At 38.1% G+C, this 20,285-nt stretch overlaps 1 protein-coding gene across 2 annotated transcripts in view; it reads right to left on the bottom strand.

Moving 5' to 3' along the window:
* KCNB2 (potassium voltage-gated channel subfamily B member 2) overlaps positions 1-20,285 on the bottom strand; it is a 189,535-nt gene that overhangs the window by 159,592 nt on the left and 9,658 nt on the right. For both annotated transcript variants that reach the window (XR_012054172.1, XM_004175239.6), the window contains exon 2: positions 12,970-13,654. Coding sequence is in view for 1 of the 2 variants with exons in the window: in XM_004175239.6 (XP_004175287.3) it covers positions 12,970-13,548 (579 nt within the window). In the remaining variant the exon portion in view is untranslated. The remainder of the gene's footprint in view (positions 1-12,969; positions 13,655-20,285) is intronic.

Genomic DNA, 20,285 nt, shown 5'->3' with positions numbered 1-20,285 from the left:
TGTGACTGAGCTCAACACCTCACTTTACAGGATGATTTTTGCATTCATATGCCCAACATACACAGAAAAGCTGTCAGTAAACAGGCAGGAACAGCTGTCCCCAGCTTACTTTAAAATTCTGACCTACACAGCTGGAGAAAACACTGCTTTGCTTTCACAGAAGGAATAATCTCACTCACAAGTAGGCTAGTCATCAGACCTCCTCTCTCAGGAGACGGCTGTCATGACTCTAAAGTTCCTTGCTGTGAATTAAGACATGGCAAACTGGAGACTCTTTGTATGGCCACTGCCTATGACTGAAAGGTCTGACAACAGAAACAAAAGTTATTTGAGATACCATGCTAAGAATCTTTAAAAAGAAAGGAGTAATGACACAATGGATTTTAAGAATAAAAACCTAAGAGGCATTAGGATTTTAATACATGCAGGTACTTGCTGATTATATTTCTCTTATTCCCTACTCTATCCTTGGTTTTCTTTTCTGATGATCTCTTCTAGCCTTAGGGAAATTATCTGCTGACTTGGACTGCCTATGTATTTTCTTCTTTTTTTTTTTTTTTTTTGCATCCTTACCATAAGAAATAATGCCACCTGTACAACTGACATTAGGTCACTTATACAAGGTGCAATTTAATTATCTAAATCCCATATGTTATTCCAGCTAACATGCATCTCGCTCCTGATACAGATTTCCTGCCTTTGACATATGACAAGCCAGCCAGAGCTCTGACACCCTGCCCTGTCCCCAAGGCAGCTTGTCCCCAAAACAAGCTGCAGTCCAGCTGCCCCCAGAACGAGGCCTTGTGCAGAGCCCTCCACTTGCCCAGTGCTGCTTTCTGGTGAGGCTTCATAAGCACCAGCTGCAGTGCAGAGGCTGAGCTCTCATCATCATCAAGCCTGGTGGCCTTGAGGGTTTCCTATGGTCAAAGGACAGTATGGAGATACACACTATTGTGCAGAAGAACCAGAGTGCACTTGCACAACTGGGACTACAGATCTGGTGTGGAAGGGGCAGGAAAGACTGCTTCTGCTGTTCAGACTCTGGCTCTATGCTTTTTGTGTTCATTTTGATCTATTATCTCACTCCCATTTTTTTTCAATACTGTAAATGTCCTTTAAAAACTGTGTTTCAAAATAGCACCCTTAAGTCTAGAATCTACCTTATCTGTGAAAAATTACCAAACCATGAATGCCAAAGTATTTGACATCATTGAATAAATTTATTAGAATTTTTCATCCACAGAAAAATGTATCTTCTTTTTTTCAGTGTTAAATCAGTGTATACCAGAGTCAATGGTTGGTTGCCCTTCTTCTATAAGATCTCAGGTGACTTAGGTGAAAACCCTCTGGAGGGAAGGTTTCATTCCAGAGAAGTTTTAAAAAATAGTTATGGTGATATTAAAAAATAAACATTTAGCAAAATGTAAAAATGTTGTGAGATTCTTCTGTGTAGACCTAAAGAAAAAACAAAGACTCGCTTGACTTCTGACTGTTTCTTTCATGCATTTACAATAGAGAAAAGAAAAATGTAGTTTTAGACAGATGGGGAAGAAAAAGGGGAAATCCAATTAAAAACCTCCATTCTTCTTTTGCATTTTACTTATGTAAACTCTAGGCAGGTTCGGTACCATTTCTGTGCCCAGATGTGCTGTTTGTCTATGGCACAGCACTGAAGAACTGTTCCTCCATCCATCATCACATGGTTGGAATAAGGAAGGATGGCCATGTGTGCTCCTGCAGCAAACTGATCTGCCACAGGGATCCACACTGGCACGTGCCTTTGTGTAGCTCCCCCTCGCAGGAACACTTTTGAGTTCAGCCTGGTTCCCAAGCGATAATACTCCTTTTCACACAACTGGAATATGAGAAAAGGTTCAGACCTTTTGAAGGTTTGCTTCCCATCTTCCTTTTCAAAAATGAAGGGGGCAAAGGCATCACAGAGATTTGCAGTTGTGCCTCCTGCCCGCAGGGACCCGAGTTCTCCAGCTGTTTGCAGGCTGGCTTTCAGCTTGACTTCATAAGCAGGAGACATCTGTGCCTGCCCCGTGCCCTTTCCAGCTGCCCCCTGCCTTCCAGTAAAGCCCTGGGGGAGGATGCCTCCAGGAAAGACTGGCAGCAGCAAAACCCTGCTAGTAATTGCGCTTTCTTGACCAGCTCCCTGTCACACACAGCCTCCTTCCCAGGAACATGGGCTTAGATAAGGGCTGGGTTTTGTTTTTAAGTCCAGTTAGAGAGGAAACTGATGCTGGAATTATAAATGCTGAAGTTACAATGATCTGGATCATTATTGCTGAAATGCTTGAGACATGTTATCCGAGATTCAGTGCAATAATGGATATTTCTAAGATTAGGTTTTTCCTTTCAATTTCATACCCGCCTAAACTAAAAAATTTGTTTTCAATTAACAACAGAAATCAGACTGAGAGGGGACACCTGTGAGTCAGACATAGCAGCTCTCATCATCAAAGCATCTCATCATCATCAAAGGAAATTAATTTGCTTTCAGAAAAGAGAAGTATTTCAGAAGAGCTAATTCTTCATACAGACATTACTAACATCAGTTACACAATATTGTAATAAGACTTGTCCTGCCATTCTATGTTAACTCGTACTAAGAATGCTTCCTAAAGAGCACATCTAGCCCTCATCTACTCCCTCTATCATACACTCATCAAACAAATTATTTTTCAGTCCAAGAGCTCTCATCTCTGTCAGCTACTCTAATTAAAAAAAAAACCCTCTTCAACTTACTTATTTCATCCAAAACTACACACACAAGTAAGTAGCAAACTGTGTTGATTCTTCCTAAATTCAACTGAAGAAGCACTGGAAAGCTAAGAGGAATTATTCACCACTTCACTGTTACTGGAGCACACCTACAGCATTTTGAGTAAATTTGTCATATGTAGTTAAGAATTAAATCCATGAACACCAACCTCACCATCAGGCAGGAGAATATATCCATTTAAAATGTAGATTACAATATATTAGTATCAGGTTGACTGAAGCATGTATTATCGGCCTGAGTAATTTGTCCATCCTGCTTCAATTCTAAAAAAAAGCTGTAGAGTTCAGTGAAACAGGACTGGCCTCATATCTATGTACTCTTTTCATATTACGTATTTTGCCTTTTGTGCTAAATGATGGTAGCCTTGCCATAAAGAACTTTGAAGTCAGTGTTAGTGTTACGACTGAATTCAGGGGCACTTACCAAATTTTTCTGTGCTATCATCTTACAAAATGAAACTGCATGGACACCTGTATAGACCACAGGCCAAGATACTTTTGGAACTTTTTTTTTTCAAATGGCATTTAACTCCATGAAAGAATTTATATCAAATATTTAAAAATATGATACATGAAAATACAAAAGCTTTGTGAAAGTAACAGAAATGTAAATGAGTTACAAATTCTTCTCAGAATAAGCCTGTAACACATTTATCAGTCTTCAAAAGAACGGGTATTTTACTTCAAAATAAAGTAAAATACCTACTTTATTTTAGCAATATCCACTGTTCTCCAGAATAACATCCCCCAAAGTCAAACTAGTAGGTACATCAGTAAAATAGAATAGACAGGTCATCCAAGGATCCTTCAGTAAGCAATCCACAAAGAGGCTACAGTGCTTGGGAAACAAACTGTGTGAACGTGACTTTGCAACAACAAAGCTTGATTTCATTTTTGTCTGTCACAGACATACAACTAACTGAAAGAGTAAGAAAAATTTAACCATCCCAGGAGTTAGCCAAAAATACCATCCACAAGAATACATGAAATTACAGCAAGTTTTACTGTCCCAAAGCAAGCCAGCAGCAATCCATTGCAATGGGGCATTCTGCAAGTGGCCAGTGATACCTGAAGCTGTCACTGCCACTTGGTTGTCCTTGGGATATCTCTGGCCTATGCCATACTGGAGCTTTTTAAAGCAACCCTTGTGGTTGCATCAAGAGGGACTCAATGAAGAATGATTGGAGACGGTGAACACTGGGTAACAAATGTGCCCCAGCGTTCCGCAGTGAAGTTCATTGCTGCCTTGGAAAGGAAAGCTCCCCCTTTAAGAGCTGTTTTGTGAATAATGGCTCTTGTTGGACTTTTAATTACCTTATCTTTTAGAGATGAGGACAGAATACTTAGACAATCCTAGATTTTTTATTAGTTTGGTGAAGCACCAGTTTTTTTAGGCAGAAGCTTAGGGGAACACAACATCATTTCCACAAGCAGCAGGCATAAAAGATTCTCTGTGAGGAATGAACTTGAGCCTCAGAGGTCAGGTAAGACTAAACTCAGGAGTTAACCTTTTCATTCAGATAAAAGCTTCCTCAGACTGCAGGTTTGCATCCCATGGCTCCTGTCTTTCCCTGCATTTTAGAAGAAATCCTGTATGAATATTTATTACAAGTAGCTACATGATGATTTGAAAATTCAGCAAATATGATTCAGGCAGTTTGTAGGCACTTAAATACTGAAAGAAAACTACTGCTCAGATAGCTTCAGCCATCTCACATATCTTCTTGATGTGCAATATTGTAAGCTATTTTTTTAAATGGCTCAGCTGTCAGTATTGTATATACTTATGCCTAGTGTATGTATAGGATAAACTCCAACAAATCCAAACACTTACTTTGGAAATAAAGGCTAGTTGGTAATATTTAGAATTAATGGTTACAGTGCCAAAGTAAGCATGCTTTTCAAAGATAACTTGCCCCCTCCCATGGCTGCTCAAAAACACAAGAAGAGCTGACTCAGGTATGGTATGTGGAGTACAGGTATTGACTCACTTATAATGCCATAACATTCATCTGGAAAGGATACTGCATGCTTATGAAATGACTTAAAATGTAGAACTGTTTTCTGAGTCCCACCTAGTGTAAGCCAAATTCAATTATCCCATCCGAAACGCTGGCCTTTTTTATGCTTCCCCGAAAAGAGAACAACCAAGGAATTAAGAGCAGACTGTGACGGCTTCATACAAGGACTGTACTGGGATCCTGTTTTAATCCCAAAGTCACTTTGAAACAGCTGTGCCAGTGTCACTTGCTTGTTTTCAATATTCCCCCAAAGGACCTGGTTTACAGTGCTATGTCTCAAATATTCACATATCTTCATCGAATAGAAAACTCATGAGTCTGCCATATGTCATGATAAATACCATGGTTTTTCTGAAATAAATAACATGCAACAGTCTGTTTGGCTTCCCAGTCACTTGGGAGCAACATTTTGTTATTGTGCATCTTGTAACAAAATCAGAGAGCCAAACAAAGGCCAGTTTGCAGGGGATCATATAGATTTGTTTTGTCTCTCAGCTCCACAAAAGCCAGACAGAGCCTGTTTATCTAGACAATGCGATGCAGCCCTTTGTGTCCCATAGATTTCACCTGGATAATGTTTCATCATTTAATTTATTAGTGTATCTCCCTGACATCTGATTCCTTCCAAATATCTTACTTGAGAGAAGACAATACACTGGCAGCTGCTTAGAAAAACATGGAACGGAAATGCAACATTTTTAGGACATATGATCTGCCTCTGGGTGAAGGGAAAGGCACAACAGCCTGGTCTGTCCCCTCAGGCATTGCACAGCTTAAGTGACATGTCACAGCTGAAAATCCAGCTCCTGAGATGCCTCTGATTTTGCGAGGGGCATGCTGTAATGCCCAAAACATCACCCTCCTAGCCAGAAATACTGCAGCACATATTTTAAAAGATATATGCCATTGATGCTACTCTACACTCAATAGATGGTAACGGCATAAAAAAAGGATATGATCAGTGGTAAAAGAAGCTGTTGTTGTAGTTAAACTACTCTTTTAAGTTAAATTAATTTGCTCTCCTAAATTAAGGGCGAAGGTACTGGGGTAAATTGGAATAAATGCTTTCTATCCATTATGGCAAAGGATAACTGTTCTCATGCAGATGGTACCTGCTGGTAAATCACTGTCATATCATATATTCCAAATCCTAGTAAGTTTCTCTGTGCAAGAGCTACTGTGTGATTCTGTGAATGGTGTCACAAGCACAGGCATATTCTATTCATTACTTTAAAACTTTGTTTAGCAAAACATTACCAATTAGCTATTATCACCATATATGAAAAATGGTTTTCCCCTATTTTAAAAATAATTATTCTTGCCTTTTTTTCCTCCCTTTAACAAGACTCATCATGAATCCCCTTTGATTTTCCTTAATGTATCCATAAAACCAGAGTCAGTGAAGCCCCTTATCACAGCTACAGAAGTAAAGTTCTCATCCTTTTGTTCATACAGGGATGGAATGGGGATATTCCCTGGTGCCAGTGCTCGATGCCAGTGATGGACTGTTATGAGTCACTGCATCTTTGCCCTTGGCACTGCTTCCACAATTTTAGAACCTGTAACTGAGAATTAAGTGCCAATAATAAGCAAGTAGGTTCAAAGGACATTTTACTTATTCCAATAGCATTTTTAGTATGGTTTTTAATATGTTTGCACACCAGTGATAAAATCTCAGGGCTGAAGAGAACCCATATGTAACTGAGGTACTGAACACCTCTGAAGCAAGACAGATCAGGTGGTAGCTGTATTCCCATGACACTTTACACTGACCAAAAATGCTGAATCATGGGTTACATGATACTTCATATTAGAACTAAAAAGAAAGTAAATAATCTTTTAATGACCAGCTCAGCAGTGAGCATATGTAAGTTCTTCAAACAAAATCAATTAACTACTGCCATTCTTCTTTGTTCCTTGATATAATATCTATTGAAAAAGCAATAAATTCACTTATCTTTCAAGACATTAAAACACTTGAGTTATTAAATATGAATGACTAGGATCCAATATAATCTCCTTGTCTTACAGTCACATTGACTGACTTTATAATTTGGCACAAGAAATAACTTCACCTTAAAAGCAAAGTGTGGTAATGAATCTCCTTGGAAGAAACAATTGTGAAATGAAGACACCTATTTATTACCAGTGACCATTCTCTGTGCTTTACTATAACTTATTTTCAGCAGACAAATTTTTATAAAGTATTGGGAGTGACAATGCAAATTATATTGTTCCTTGTAGAGCATTTGAATAAAGATTTGAGACAAGACTTCCCCCAAAAATAAATTTAAGCAAGAGGTCAGAGAGAAGTTCAAGACACATACCAGCTAGAAAAGAACACTTATCTCCAATGAATATCATGCCTTGAGGTATATGGTATAGAATACAAAAACTTGTGAGAATTAAACTAATACAAAAGTCATTCCTCACACTTTAAGAAAGAGACAATCTTCATTCCGTGTCATCTTCAACCGTGGTCTACAATGAGATGGCAAAGCACATGAAGTATAAGTTTTTATGGAGAAATAGTCACAAAATCAGGATGACACAGAACGTGTATACCTAAACTAACAAGAGAACATTGTCAAAAAAAAGTATTTTGTTTATATAACATAAAGGATGCAAACATAACCAAATGTATTTTTTTCACTTGAACATTTTAATATCTTCATGCAAACATTTGGCTGCCGACAGTTTGCTATTGTGTGATACCTCTTCTTCACAACATACCAGTCACCTAAGCTTTTCTGCAGCCCTTTGAGTGTATATGGTTACTTTCAACCCAAAAGGAACCAGCAGCATACCATTAATTAGGGTTTAGCCCTGAATGAACACGGTGACAATCCAGGAGATAATTTATTAGGACTTCCAAAGGAAAAATGAAATGTCCTATAAGAGTGTCCTATATGACACTCTGCTCTGTTCTGGTCATGCATAGTGACTCTGCTAATTTCCACTCACTGTAAAACCACTTTTAATCTGCTCTACAAGGAATAGGCATGAGAGTCAGGGTGAATTATACATAAGACAGACTTATATATAAGAATTACATATAAGACAGTGGAAAATAAGAATCAGGTCCTTAATGTAAAATAGGTGTCTTGCCTCTCCTGGCAAGTCATTGTGGCAAGCCTAGCCAAAATGTGTAACTAAATGAGTATCGGTGGCCTAAATCTCCTCTTGTATGCTCCTGCTTTTTTTTCTCCCCAAAGGAATTTTTGTTCACAAAAGGGATTAGTTACTCAATACAGCACACAATGTCCTCACAATTTCCAGTCAAGCTTGGGATAATTATACCCTCTGTAATCCACAATCCACTAGTTAGCTGATAAATTAGTGTGTTTTTACAAAGAAGTAATACTCATGTTACAATTTGTAACACAAACCAAAAAAAAAAAAGCCCAAAGAAAAACATAAATAAATAAAATAATGAAAAATCAGTCATGCAGTGAAGCAAACAGAATTAACAGAGAACACTTTCAACCCTATCAGATTTCACTTTAAATAAAGCAAACCCCATACTGCAAAAACACAAAGGCCAATGTTTTACCCTTCTCTGAATGTACATCAACAGGGGTTATACAAAACTTCAAGGACAGAATGTGACTGAATAGTAACTTTTTAAATTACTTTGTACTACCTTTTATACTTGAACAGTTAGTAGTCACACTGAGTTTGATGCAAATATTCATATGAGGAGAAAATTACTTGCACAAGAAAAAAACTGTAGAATCAATCACAATCAATTTCATCCTAGTTGTATTCAAAGGGGCAATATGGGATATAAAACACAAATTGGAAAATCTGAGTGATGTTTGTTGATAATGTTACTTTAAGGTAATTAAAATACTCTTGTAGATGAAAGGTGATAAGTCACTATCAGATACCTTTAGGCAGACATAGAGTCTTTGTTACTCCTGAATGTTCCACTTATTTCTTGTTTCATTCAATCTATATTTACAGTAAAATTTCCAGGCTAGAAACATTCCATATTTATTCAGGATGTAGCCCAAAATATTTTCATCAGTATAAAAAACAGAGAAAATAATCAGGCTATTGGACCCAATAAACAAGAATGAAAGGAAGAGCTATTGCATTAACACTTTGAGAAAGATATACTACATGTATGGGTTCATTTGATTCACACATTCCAAAGTAAGGTTCCTTTGATTTTGAGTGCACTGTACAGAACAATTTACCTCAGACATAGCTGACATGGGCTCAGGTAGGTGCTCTCTTAATATGCCAGTTCAACAAGGTGCTAAACCATAAACACTGCACGAAGTTCACATCTGACTGAAGTCAGTGCTCATTCTGGCATCTGCTGAGGACTTTTATACTACTGACAGGTTGGTTAGAGTAGCTGCTGCACTAAGGAGGCTGTTATAGGTCCAGCAGCTGCAAATAAAAGGCTAAATGATGGTTGATAGCATAAATAAAATAAATATATTTTTTAAAGACAGTTTTCACAAACTACTGGTTACGCAGTAAATATAAATAAATGCCTGGTCTAAAAACTCAGATGTTATTCTGGACCAAAGAATGCCAGACACATACAAAACTCTGTGGTTTGGGGACCAGGCTATGGGACTTTTCTGGGATGCAAAATATGCAAAATTCCTGTCCTTCATAAATCCCAGCACCGCTTCTCATTCCATAGCACTGTACATGTCTGAAATGGCTGGACTTCTGCACATCTTTATCTTAATCCTACTTAAAAAGCTTATGAATGAGAACACTGGAAAATGGAGGCAAATCCTGTCTTCCTCAGCTGAAATGTCTACTGAATTCACAATTGTCTACTGAATTACTGGGATGAGGACTAAGCAAGAACTGCTGTACCTGTAACATAGTAATTAGTGATGAGATGAGTGACTGAGATGAGATGCACATCTACATTTACTAAATTTAAAAAATCAAAAAGATAAGTGTGCCTGTACTGTGCAACAGCATTTGACCTATAATATTCCTTTTTTTACTAGCTAAACATAGTTTTAATTTCTTGCCACACATTCTTCTCGTTTTCTCCTATTTATTGTGGCATATCCTATAAAATACATGCTGCTCATTCACCGTCACCTTGTTCTGTCTCACCTTGCTGTAAGTGAAGTCAGTGGCAAACCTTCACTGACCTCGAAAGGAGCAGGATTTGTCCTGAGATGACTAATCCAAAGCAGGACTCCCTCTTAATTCAGTAAGCTTTGGATCAGACCTAGAAGGGCTCTTAGCAGAATCAAGAAGTGGCAAGACACAGTCACATATCAAAACCACATCCGAGTATTTATCTCACATTTCTAATCTTTGCTGTGAAAGGGATTAAAAAGCAAGCTGTTCCTGTCAATTGCTTGGATGCCACACAGGATCTGAATGACTGAACAAGCACCTATAGTATATCTATGCACACTCATACAGTTTTATCTCTTCAAAAGGGAGCTAATAATTGGTTTTGAGGCTTATGGTAATATTTCCTCACTTGGTTCCCAACTTGCCACTGTCAAAATCCCACCATCCTTTCTATTCCTACAGAGGAAAGAAGATGGTTGTGCCTCTCAGGACAAACTAGAAACTTATTTGACCAAACACAAAAAAATAAAAACTCTAAAAGAGATGTTATCTAAACACTTCAGACAAAACCTTGCCACTGATCCTAACATAGTCTGTTTCAAAGTGCATCCAACTGATTCCACCATATCTTGTTTTATGTTACCTAAGGTCAAATGTGTTGTGATGGTCTTTGCTCTCCTTTATGTCATTCAGCCAAGTTTCTATAGCTGTCTGAGCTGCCATGGGTGTATCTGACTATAATTTTGGCTCATATATGTATTTACAGACTGGTGACAAGATAGAGAAACTGAGTGCATGTATTATTGTGACTCCTAGCTATCAGAACCACAGAAACTACATCAAATGGCATTAACTTAGACAAAAGGCAATTGAAATAATGAAAATCATTACAACATGCATACAAGTGCAATGTTAAACTACCTGTAGCAAGCAAGATCTATAATATTGAATCAAATTAGGGCAAGAAGGGAAAAGGAAATAAAAAGGTAAAAAAAAATTATTTAGACATCTTTGTAAATTGAAGAAACAGCCATATTCATATGCAAAATCTGAGGAGAAATCTGCTTGCAGTGACCAAAAAGGGATTTTCTTAAAAGCTCAGGGTCAGCTTAATCTCTATAAAGCAAATTCATGATGGGGAGATGTGTAAGTCATAAGAACAGTTTGATGAATGGCAAGCGCTCATTCAAGTTTAACCATCCTATATTTCTGCATTTATTCAACATGCAAATGAATGTAAACGAGTCATAGGCAAAGAATGTAAAAATCAGTATATTACTTTTGTTTTATTCATCTGCTTCATCTTGCTGCATTGACTCCTACCTAGTCTTAGGCAAACACTAATTAAGCATATGTCTCAAGCCTTAGAGACAACTGCCTGAATTTCTGTATATAAAAGACAAAATATTTCACAAACATATCTGCCTGCTGGATGTCTCTGAGGCAGTGTCCACTGCCAGGTGCTTTCCCAGGTCATGTGCAGTGTGTTTCAGCAGTGTGGCTCTGACAGGATTTCCTCCTGCCCGTATCCAGGAGGAGAGGTCTGTTACAGAGCACATTGGTGACGTTTCGAGGCGTGCAGGACCGAGAAGCTGGTCCCTGAGTCCTGCAGGCAGTGCAGGAGCTGTGTTGCAGAAGTGCTGGCAAGGGCTGATGGATGTTAGCTTGCACCAGGGGATCACGGTGCGTAACATGGCCTCCCTGAACCCTTTTTGGCAAAACTTATGCCCATCTGCTTTCCCTCTGCTCTTTCTCCTGGAGTGGAACATATGGCCCAGAATATGTATCTTGGAAGCAGAAAATTTATTCATGTAGTTTTCTAAAATATTCTGAATACTTTCATTTCCCTCCTATAAGCTTTTATTCCACTTACAAACCTTAAATTCTGACACAACATTTTTTTTAACAAAATAAGTTCCTTTCTTGAAAAGTTAGGTAGCTCACAATGAAAAATGAAAATTAAAAAAAAAAAAAAGTGCCTTGTACCTCTATAGTAAGAGTTACTATTGCAAGAAAAATCTTTGCCAGAATTCTCATTTTTTTGTCCATTGCACCGTCATATTTTAATACTTACCTTGGTCCAAGAGCATTGCATCCAATAACAAACAACAACAGAAGAAAATAAAGCACAGTTAAACTTAACATGAACATCTAAACATCAAACATTTTAGTTTTGAGTCATTCAAACTGGAGATGAGCTTCCAAAATTTACCTCACATTAGTTAGTGCTTCATGCCACAAACAGAACAGCTAAGTTCCTCAAGATGCAAGTAAATCTTTCTTTTAAATACCAGTACCAACATCTGTGTGTGCAATCCTATTTCCACAATCAGGGTAAACTTCTCCATTGTATCAGTGGGACTTCAGCCAACTTCCCTGTTTGAAGACAGCAGAACTGGACCCAGGATTCATCTGAATTTGTTCTCACTTCTGAATAAATATATATAAACTTTACACATAGTTGTGTGTGTCTACATGCATAGAATATATACTTGTTTATATACCTGTATACACATAAATATGCATGCATATAAATATATGCATGCATTAATATTTCAGTATTTTTATACAAAACACTCTAATTCTTGATTCTAATTCTTGAGAAAACGTGCCATAGTAAAACCATGCCAGACCAGCTGATGACTCTTTGACAGCTTCTCCAGAACAACCTACCAAACACTGACACACCACATCTGCAGTGCCTGTAACAGGACAAGCAATACTGAAATTGATGTTTGTCATAACCAAATGCTTTTATAAAAAAACAAGTAGATAATGTACTCTGTATTTTCATTGAAGTGTTTCATATGGAGTGCATTAAGAATCACACAGATGTTTCTCATCAAATACACAAAAGCAAAGTACAATACAATACAGTAGTTGCCTAAAAACAACTGAACTCAGCAGGGTTCCTTCTGCTGATTTCAATGGGGTTTAGGACAGATTTGGATGTTTTCACTTAATGACATGTAGATTTTTATATTCTTCTTTTCTCTGAATATTTTAGTGGATGTTGTTGATTCCTACAAGTCAGATGCATGGGTCATGAAACCATTTTCTACTATCTTTGTATTAAGCCTATTGCTTATCCTACCTTTGCTGCAACAGATGAGTTGGGTTTCTCAAGCAAGTCCCAAAGCTTCTTCCTTTTCTCTGGGCAGCAGGTATTATCAAACTCTTCCCCTTCTCTCTCTCGCAGTGTCTCTGCCTCTCTCCTCAGTTCCTCATTCATTTGCTCTTTCTTCTGATGGTATCTTGCCTGGCAGCAAGATTCTAAATATATTTCATCAATCCCCCAGTAATCAAGCTCCTGGCCAAAAGAGAGAGCACACATTTCTTCCATCATATGTAGTTTCCCTGTCCTGTAGAAATTCAAAATGGAGGTGAAAGCCCCTGGGTGTCGATCAAAAAAATACTCATTTTCATTCAGATTATAGTCATCACATACTTCTAGCAGAGATTCATGGGTATTGCAGTCTCTGAGCTTTCCTAATCGTGTCCTTGGAAGTCTGTCCAAAGTCCTCCAGAGCACTTCATGGTTGAGTCCACCGACATTTATTTTAACTCTCCGTGAGCAAGCTTTGCTCCTAATGATCTCCACTGGTTCTGGAGGGAGAGAAAGGGTGGACCTTGAAGACTTTTTGGTGATCCCTGGTGGAGCTTTCTCAGCCATTCTGAAAAAGATGAAGTTGTAACACCAGAGTCTGTAGGAAAATGAGCTTGGAGACTACGAGTATTTGGGCAGAATCCTCTTCAGACAGACAGCTCCATTCCCAAAGCTAAAAAAGACAAAAAATTAGAATACTGCTATGTACAATGCATCCTCCAATCTCTCTCTTGCTCTCTTTCTCTCTTTCTCTCTCTCTCTCTCCATACTTTTATATGTAGATAAACATTTAATGATTGCAATTTGCCCTCTTTATAGTGATACTCTGTGGTAATATCCAGAAGCACTGGAACAGCTGGAACAGCTAGGAGCACTATGTTTAAACAAAGGAAAAACTCACTGGAATTTCTGTATTTGTGAAAATCAACTGTTACAATTTGTACAAAGGACTTAAGTTTTCTCCTTTTTTTTTTTTTTTTAAGAATCACTTTCTGATTCAGCTGTGTTAGTTTAATCTGATTACTTATCTTTTAATGTGTGTGGTGTGCAAATGGAAATATTATAGGAATATCTATAAGTAAAGATAGAGTTTAGTCTACCTTTTATTGAAAAATTCAAATTTGGGAGATACTGAAACTAAATAAAACAATGACAGCATATCAAAACCTCCAAACCAAACTGCTTCCCTCTTTGTCCCAATTTAAATTTTAGTTTGCTGTATTATTTAACAAGTAAATGTTATTCACCAAACAATTCAACTGCCATCCTGTAAAGTCGTATTTTTTAGCACCACACAGTACTTATGTCGTTACAAATGGGTAAAAAGAATCCTAAGGCTTTTGTGGACAACTGACCAGTAATACATGTTATATATGTATATGTTATATAGGTAAGAGCTGTACATACTGATCCTCTGAAAAGCTCTTCTCTGCCCCACTGTTCACCTGTTCTATTGCTGCAGACATGACTGCATGACAGCCATCAGCGGCCTCAGTTTCAATAATCCTCAAGTCCATCCTCACTCACTGTGCCCAGTGCTTCAGTGAACTCTGAAGTGCAGCTGCTTGTCACTAAATGTAGAATACCAGTATCAATCAGGAAGGAAACCCACCCACCAGCTCTACTGCTGCCAACTGTCAGACATAGCGCTTAATATTAACCTACATTAGTATCACGGCCCAAAGAATGCTTAGACAAGGCTTCTGTTCCAAAGATGGAAAATCCTCCCCAGTAATTTCCCAGAGTTAACATCTCCTCCTCCTGTTATCAGCAAATCAACAGTTAGTAATCTCAGGGGGTTTTTTATTTGCTTGTTTTGTTTTGAAGTGAAATAAGTCCAGCAAATAAAATAATTCAAAGTGTACAAGAATTTGTACTCTTTGCAGAGTAAAGCATGAAAGTTGTGCTGAGAGGGATTTTTACTTATAAATATATCAGGAGTAAACACCTGAGAGGGTTTGAACTATTTGTACTGAAGTACCAGTTGGCACAAGAACAAATGGGTACAAAATCATCATGAGAAAAGGCAAGAACCTGAAAGAGAATTAGAAAGTCACATAGACCAGATCCTCACCAGAGCAGTGAGGATCTAGAAAAATCCTTTACTAGACCTATCAGGAAAAACAAAGAATAATTCCAGTATTTCATCTGACATACCCATGACAGTATTGACTCTGTTGCTGGTATAAAATCAAAATTGCTAAATTTCATTATAGCTAAATTTTAAGTTCCTCTACCAATAGATAAAATAAGACTCAGTTAACTACAGTCCAAGTATAACAGACTATCATGTCCAAAAACATCAGAAAAGAGGAAAATTACTTATGAGAAAAATACTTACATCTAAAGATTTACTTTTTTGTTTTGTTTTGTGCATAAAATAATTATGGCAACAGCCTAGAACACCATCACTTTAGTTACCTATTTCACTGTCAAGCTGAACTTCAAAACTATAATGGTCAAAATATTCTTCATCTTCCCTTCCTGCCTCCAGCACTGCATTGTGAAGATCCCTCTTCACCTCCCAGTGCAACCCATAGCGCTTCTGTGCCTAAATTACATAAGGGTTTAAGCCTGTAACATTTACCTTCATTCACAAAAATTATCGTTTCAAAGATAAATATCCTATCAAAATCAAAGCCTGGCATCAGTAGATTCACATAATATATATCCCTTTCTTTTGTGTTTGCATTTTGTTTTTTTTCTTCTTGACCTTAGGCTGATTTTTTTTTCCTCTGGTTTTACCCTCCTCTTCATTGCCTTATATGTAAGGGGGTGATAGTGTGACTTCTGAGAAGTGGGGGACTCCAATCCTTGCAAGATCTCCTCACTTAAGCATTTGTTAGTGATCTGTTATGCATTTGTCAGTCTTCTGACATACAGACATCTACACAAAAAATAAATAGTTATGAGAGGATGTTTCTTTAGAGAGGAAATATTTCCAAACTCTATTTTTTAATAAAATCATTTTAGATTTTAATGCACAATGATATTTCTCCTTAAAAGGTTGTCTTACTTAAGAAAACACGAGAATTTAAGAAACCCATAAAGAGGTTCTGTTACCCTTCATGAAATCAGTCAAGTCTTCAGGAATTTCCAAGATAGGTTCAATAGTTTATTCACTATTGTATCTCAGGGATTTATTTTTCTGTTTTTAAAATGAAAACATGTACCCTAATATTAGCAATATCAAGTAAAAACACAATAGAGATCAAGCATCTCATCTGATTAATCTTAAATTAAGCATATCCTTATTTATTTTTCTGACTGCAAAAACAACAGATTAACAAGACTATGCATTGCTTTAACTTTTATGCAGTGTAGTTACCAGACATATTTTTTAAACAATGCAAATACTCCAGTGTCACCATGAGTAGTATAAAGCTGATAAAACATTTCTTGATTTTTCAGTATAATTATTGGTTGCATTTTCCTACTTGAGGAACTGTGGCTTTTCTAAAAAACTTTAAAAATCCTGATGGCCACACTGAAGTGAGCAGTGAAACACTATTAAGTTTAGTGTTGAGAACCTGCTATGTATATATGTATGTTCCAAGGGATGAACCACCATGCACAACATGCAGCATTCTGAAAAGATAAAAAAGCCGATTTCCCCAAGTGAAGAATCTTGAACCATGAGGGTGATTTTTTTGCCTTTTTTTACAAAGTTCTTGTCATTGAAATATACATTGAAGAAGGAGGATGTATAACTTTAAAATAGATAAATAAATAATTTTAGTTTCCTTCATAAGTGCTTTTCTTCCCACCTTCTTTCATTCTTCCTACCTTCTGTCGTTCTCTGATGATAATTTTTAAAAAATATCTTATGTGCAGATTTTCCCCAAACCTTGTATAAAAAGCCTGGTTTTACCTGTGCCTTAAAAAAAACCATATTCAACAGCCTCTACTTTCAGAATCACAGGGTCCCCTTGCCATCTTCATAGTCTTCCTTTGAGCACTCTGCAGTAGCTTTATATTATTGTATTGTGACACCCAAAACTGCCCCCAGCACTCGAGGTGAGGCTGCCCCAGTGCAGAGCAGAGTGGGACAATCCCCTCCCTTGCCCAGCTGGCCATGCTGTGCCTGATTCACCCCAGGACATGCTTGGCCCTCCTGGCTGCCAGGGCACTGCTGACTCAGATTCAACTCGCCAACAACCAGGACCCTCAGGTCCCTTTCTCTGCCACTGGTTTACAGCCTCTCATTTCCCAGTCTGCACATCCATCCAGGATCGCCCCATCCCAGATGCAGAATCTGGGCATTACTCCCTGTTACACTTCGTATGGTTGGTGATTGCCCAGCCCTCTGATTTGTCAAGGTCTCTCTGCAGGGCCTCTCTGGCTTCGGGGGAATCAACAGTTCCTCCCAGTTTTGTGTTCTCAGCGAATGTAATATCCCTTCCAGTCCTACATCCAGGTAATTTATAGGATGTTGAAGAGCGCAGGGTTGAGGACGGAGCCCTGCAGAACCCCACCACAGACAGGTCAGTCTGATGTCTTCCCATTCACTGTAACCTTTGTGTGCCTGACCCATGAGCCAGCTGCTCATCCATCCCATGATGTGTTTATCCAGCTGTGGGCCAGACATTTATCCAGAAGGATCCTGTGAGAGGCGGTACCAAAAGCCTTACTGAAATCTAAAACAGGTAACACCCACTGCCTTCCCCCATCAACTAGGTTAGTTACCTTGTCGAAAAAGGAAATTGCCATTATGATACTATATAACATTTCTAACTTGAAAATGCACATTATCAATTTAATACAAAATCACCAGATCTTCCACAATAACAAAATTATATGAGTGAGGTTACCTTTACAATCCATTAAATTACCTTTCAGCACTTTAGCTACTGTAACTAACTCAGAAGATTTTTTTTTTTCCTAGGAAGGCTTAAAATATTTTTCAGCTTGGCTTTTTGCCTTAACCTTTAGGCTGTGTGCAATTCCACCATGCACTTTGTCCACCATGGGCTAGTAATAAATATAACTATCACTTGGGAGGCAGGCAAAGCCAGCCTGGTGCTCACCAGCATGCTTAGTAATTGATAGATAAAACCACAAATTCTACCCCCATATATAAAAGCAAATCTAGATAAACCCTGCATTTTTCCTGTGCAATAATAAAATTACTTTGTAGCAAAATACCTGTAACATTACATAAAACTCTTCAAATCAAAGCCAATTTTTTTTGCATTAAATAAAAATGAAAACTTCAAAGACTACAACTCAAAAAGCTAGGGAAAGCCAGAAGGAAGGTTAAGTGCTCTCCCCGGCACCACAGACATGCAGCTTTTAACGGTGTGACTCTCATCAATCCCTTACATGAACGGGTAATTATTTAGCATTTCTTTTCATCTTTCTCATTCAGTATTTGGCCTCTGATGTTATTCAGCATTTCCTGCTGCAAGGCCTACATTACACACAAAGTGCTGAATTTCCCTCAGGGAGCTCTCCCTGTCCCACCCAAGTGCTTCCAGGGTATCCCAGTCTCCTGTTCAGTAGGAGGCCATTATTACCATTGCTTTATACTGTAGAAATGAAGGTCATAGATGCCTGAGGTACCCAGCAATTTTGGCTGCTCACATTGAGATAGCTGCTTTTTACAGAGTCCTTAGAATTTTCAGCCCTTTTGATGGGCATGCCTACATGACCAGATTAAACCCTCAGGCTGAGGAACCCAGCTATCTGTGCTGTCACGTTGCCGGAGCATCGCCTGCCACAGCACAGTTTGGATTCTCCAAGTCATTTGCAAGGATGGCTGGAGAGTCCACATGCTTCAAGGTGTGCTCCTAATAAGTGGTTTGTTCACAGCCATCTGCTTTGGAGTGCAGGTGAGTGTAACTGCACACAGGGAGGCTGCCGTGCTGAGCAGTGCCAGCCCCTTCCGTGGACTCTATGCACAAGACCTCTCTTCCAAAAGGATTCACATACCAGCCACTCTTGCATGCCTTAGCCATAAACCTCTCTCCTAATCTTTGTCATACAAATTTCACCAAAGATGATGGAGAAGCTACAGTACATAAGTACACTTTACTGTTGGAGCATGTCCTACACTTAAAACAGTGAGGAAAAAAAGTATGTGGCACCTAAGAAGAGGTTGTATTGTAAGGACCCCAGGAAAAGTGCACAATTTTGCTTTCTTCTGACGTTTAAAGGACAAACTTCTACCATTTTTGTCAGGAGATGTATTTTTGTCAAAATTTGTCAAACTGTTTTCAAGAAAACATTTTATTAATTTCCTTGCTATGAAAACAAATGGATGAGTTTTTCACAATTTGCTGAAAGAGTCTTCAGCATTTTAAAACATAATCTGGTTCTAGATGTACTGATATTTAATTATTTTTTTTAAAGTTCAAGAAAGCTCTGGATTAAAAAGGAGAGATTGTGAAATTATTAAGCATTAAACAAATTATTAAATGGGTGATCCCATTCAAAGTATTTATTTTCATGTCTGAAGAGTCTAAGATCTATGTGCTGGTTTTCCTCATGAGCAAAGATGCTCACCAAAATCAAGAAAGATCTGGCATTTACTATCTTAGCTGTTAACACTGACTTAAGGATTAAGAACTTCAGGCTGCATTTATTGCAGATATGTAACACTTTCTAGAAAAACTAGTTTTAGGTTTTGTAGGTATAAGGCCAGGAGAAATCAGAGCAGACATTAGGAAAAAGTTCTTCACCCAGAGGATACTGGGCACTGGAACAGACTCCCCAGGGAAGGGGTCATGACACCAAGCCTTTCAGAGTTCAAGAGCATATGGTTTATTTTTTAGTTTTAGGTAATGCTGTGAGGAGCAGGGACTTAAACTCAAAGATCTTTATGATCCCTTCTAGCTGGAAAACTGGAGATACTCTGTGATTTAAAAAAAAAACTTAGAAAGCCTGTGCTCACCTCAGCATCTGACTCCTAAAGCCTACAACCTGGGATCCAGCAAATTAGCCAAGAAAAGATGAATCAAGTTGGTTGTGACAAAACCAATACATTTTTACTGAGCAAACACATTTTGTTTGTATGATTCTTCTTTTTTTTCAGTGCCTGCTTTGCTGTAATCTCTCTGCTGCCACATCTTAGCTCTCAAATGTCTGCTCTTTGTTTCAAAATATGAAGATCTTCAGCTTCTAAATGGTGTGCTGTGGGATCTTTTACTAGAATTTTCCCTTAGTTTCAGTTTTTAAAAAGATGGCTGATGTGATAGCTAAAACTCTGCATAAAAGCATCCTGCTCAAATGAGTTGTTCGTTATTTCCATTTCCCACCTTTAGAAAAGTCACATCTCATATAGTTAAGGATTGGCAAGCTGAACG

The sequence above is a fragment of the Taeniopygia guttata genome, chromosome 2, assembly GCF_048771995.1.
Source record: "Taeniopygia guttata chromosome 2, bTaeGut7.mat, whole genome shotgun sequence".
NCBI classification, from domain to species: domain Eukaryota; kingdom Metazoa; phylum Chordata; class Aves; order Passeriformes; family Estrildidae; genus Taeniopygia; species Taeniopygia guttata.
This window is presented reverse-complemented; position numbering and strand designations above follow the sequence as displayed.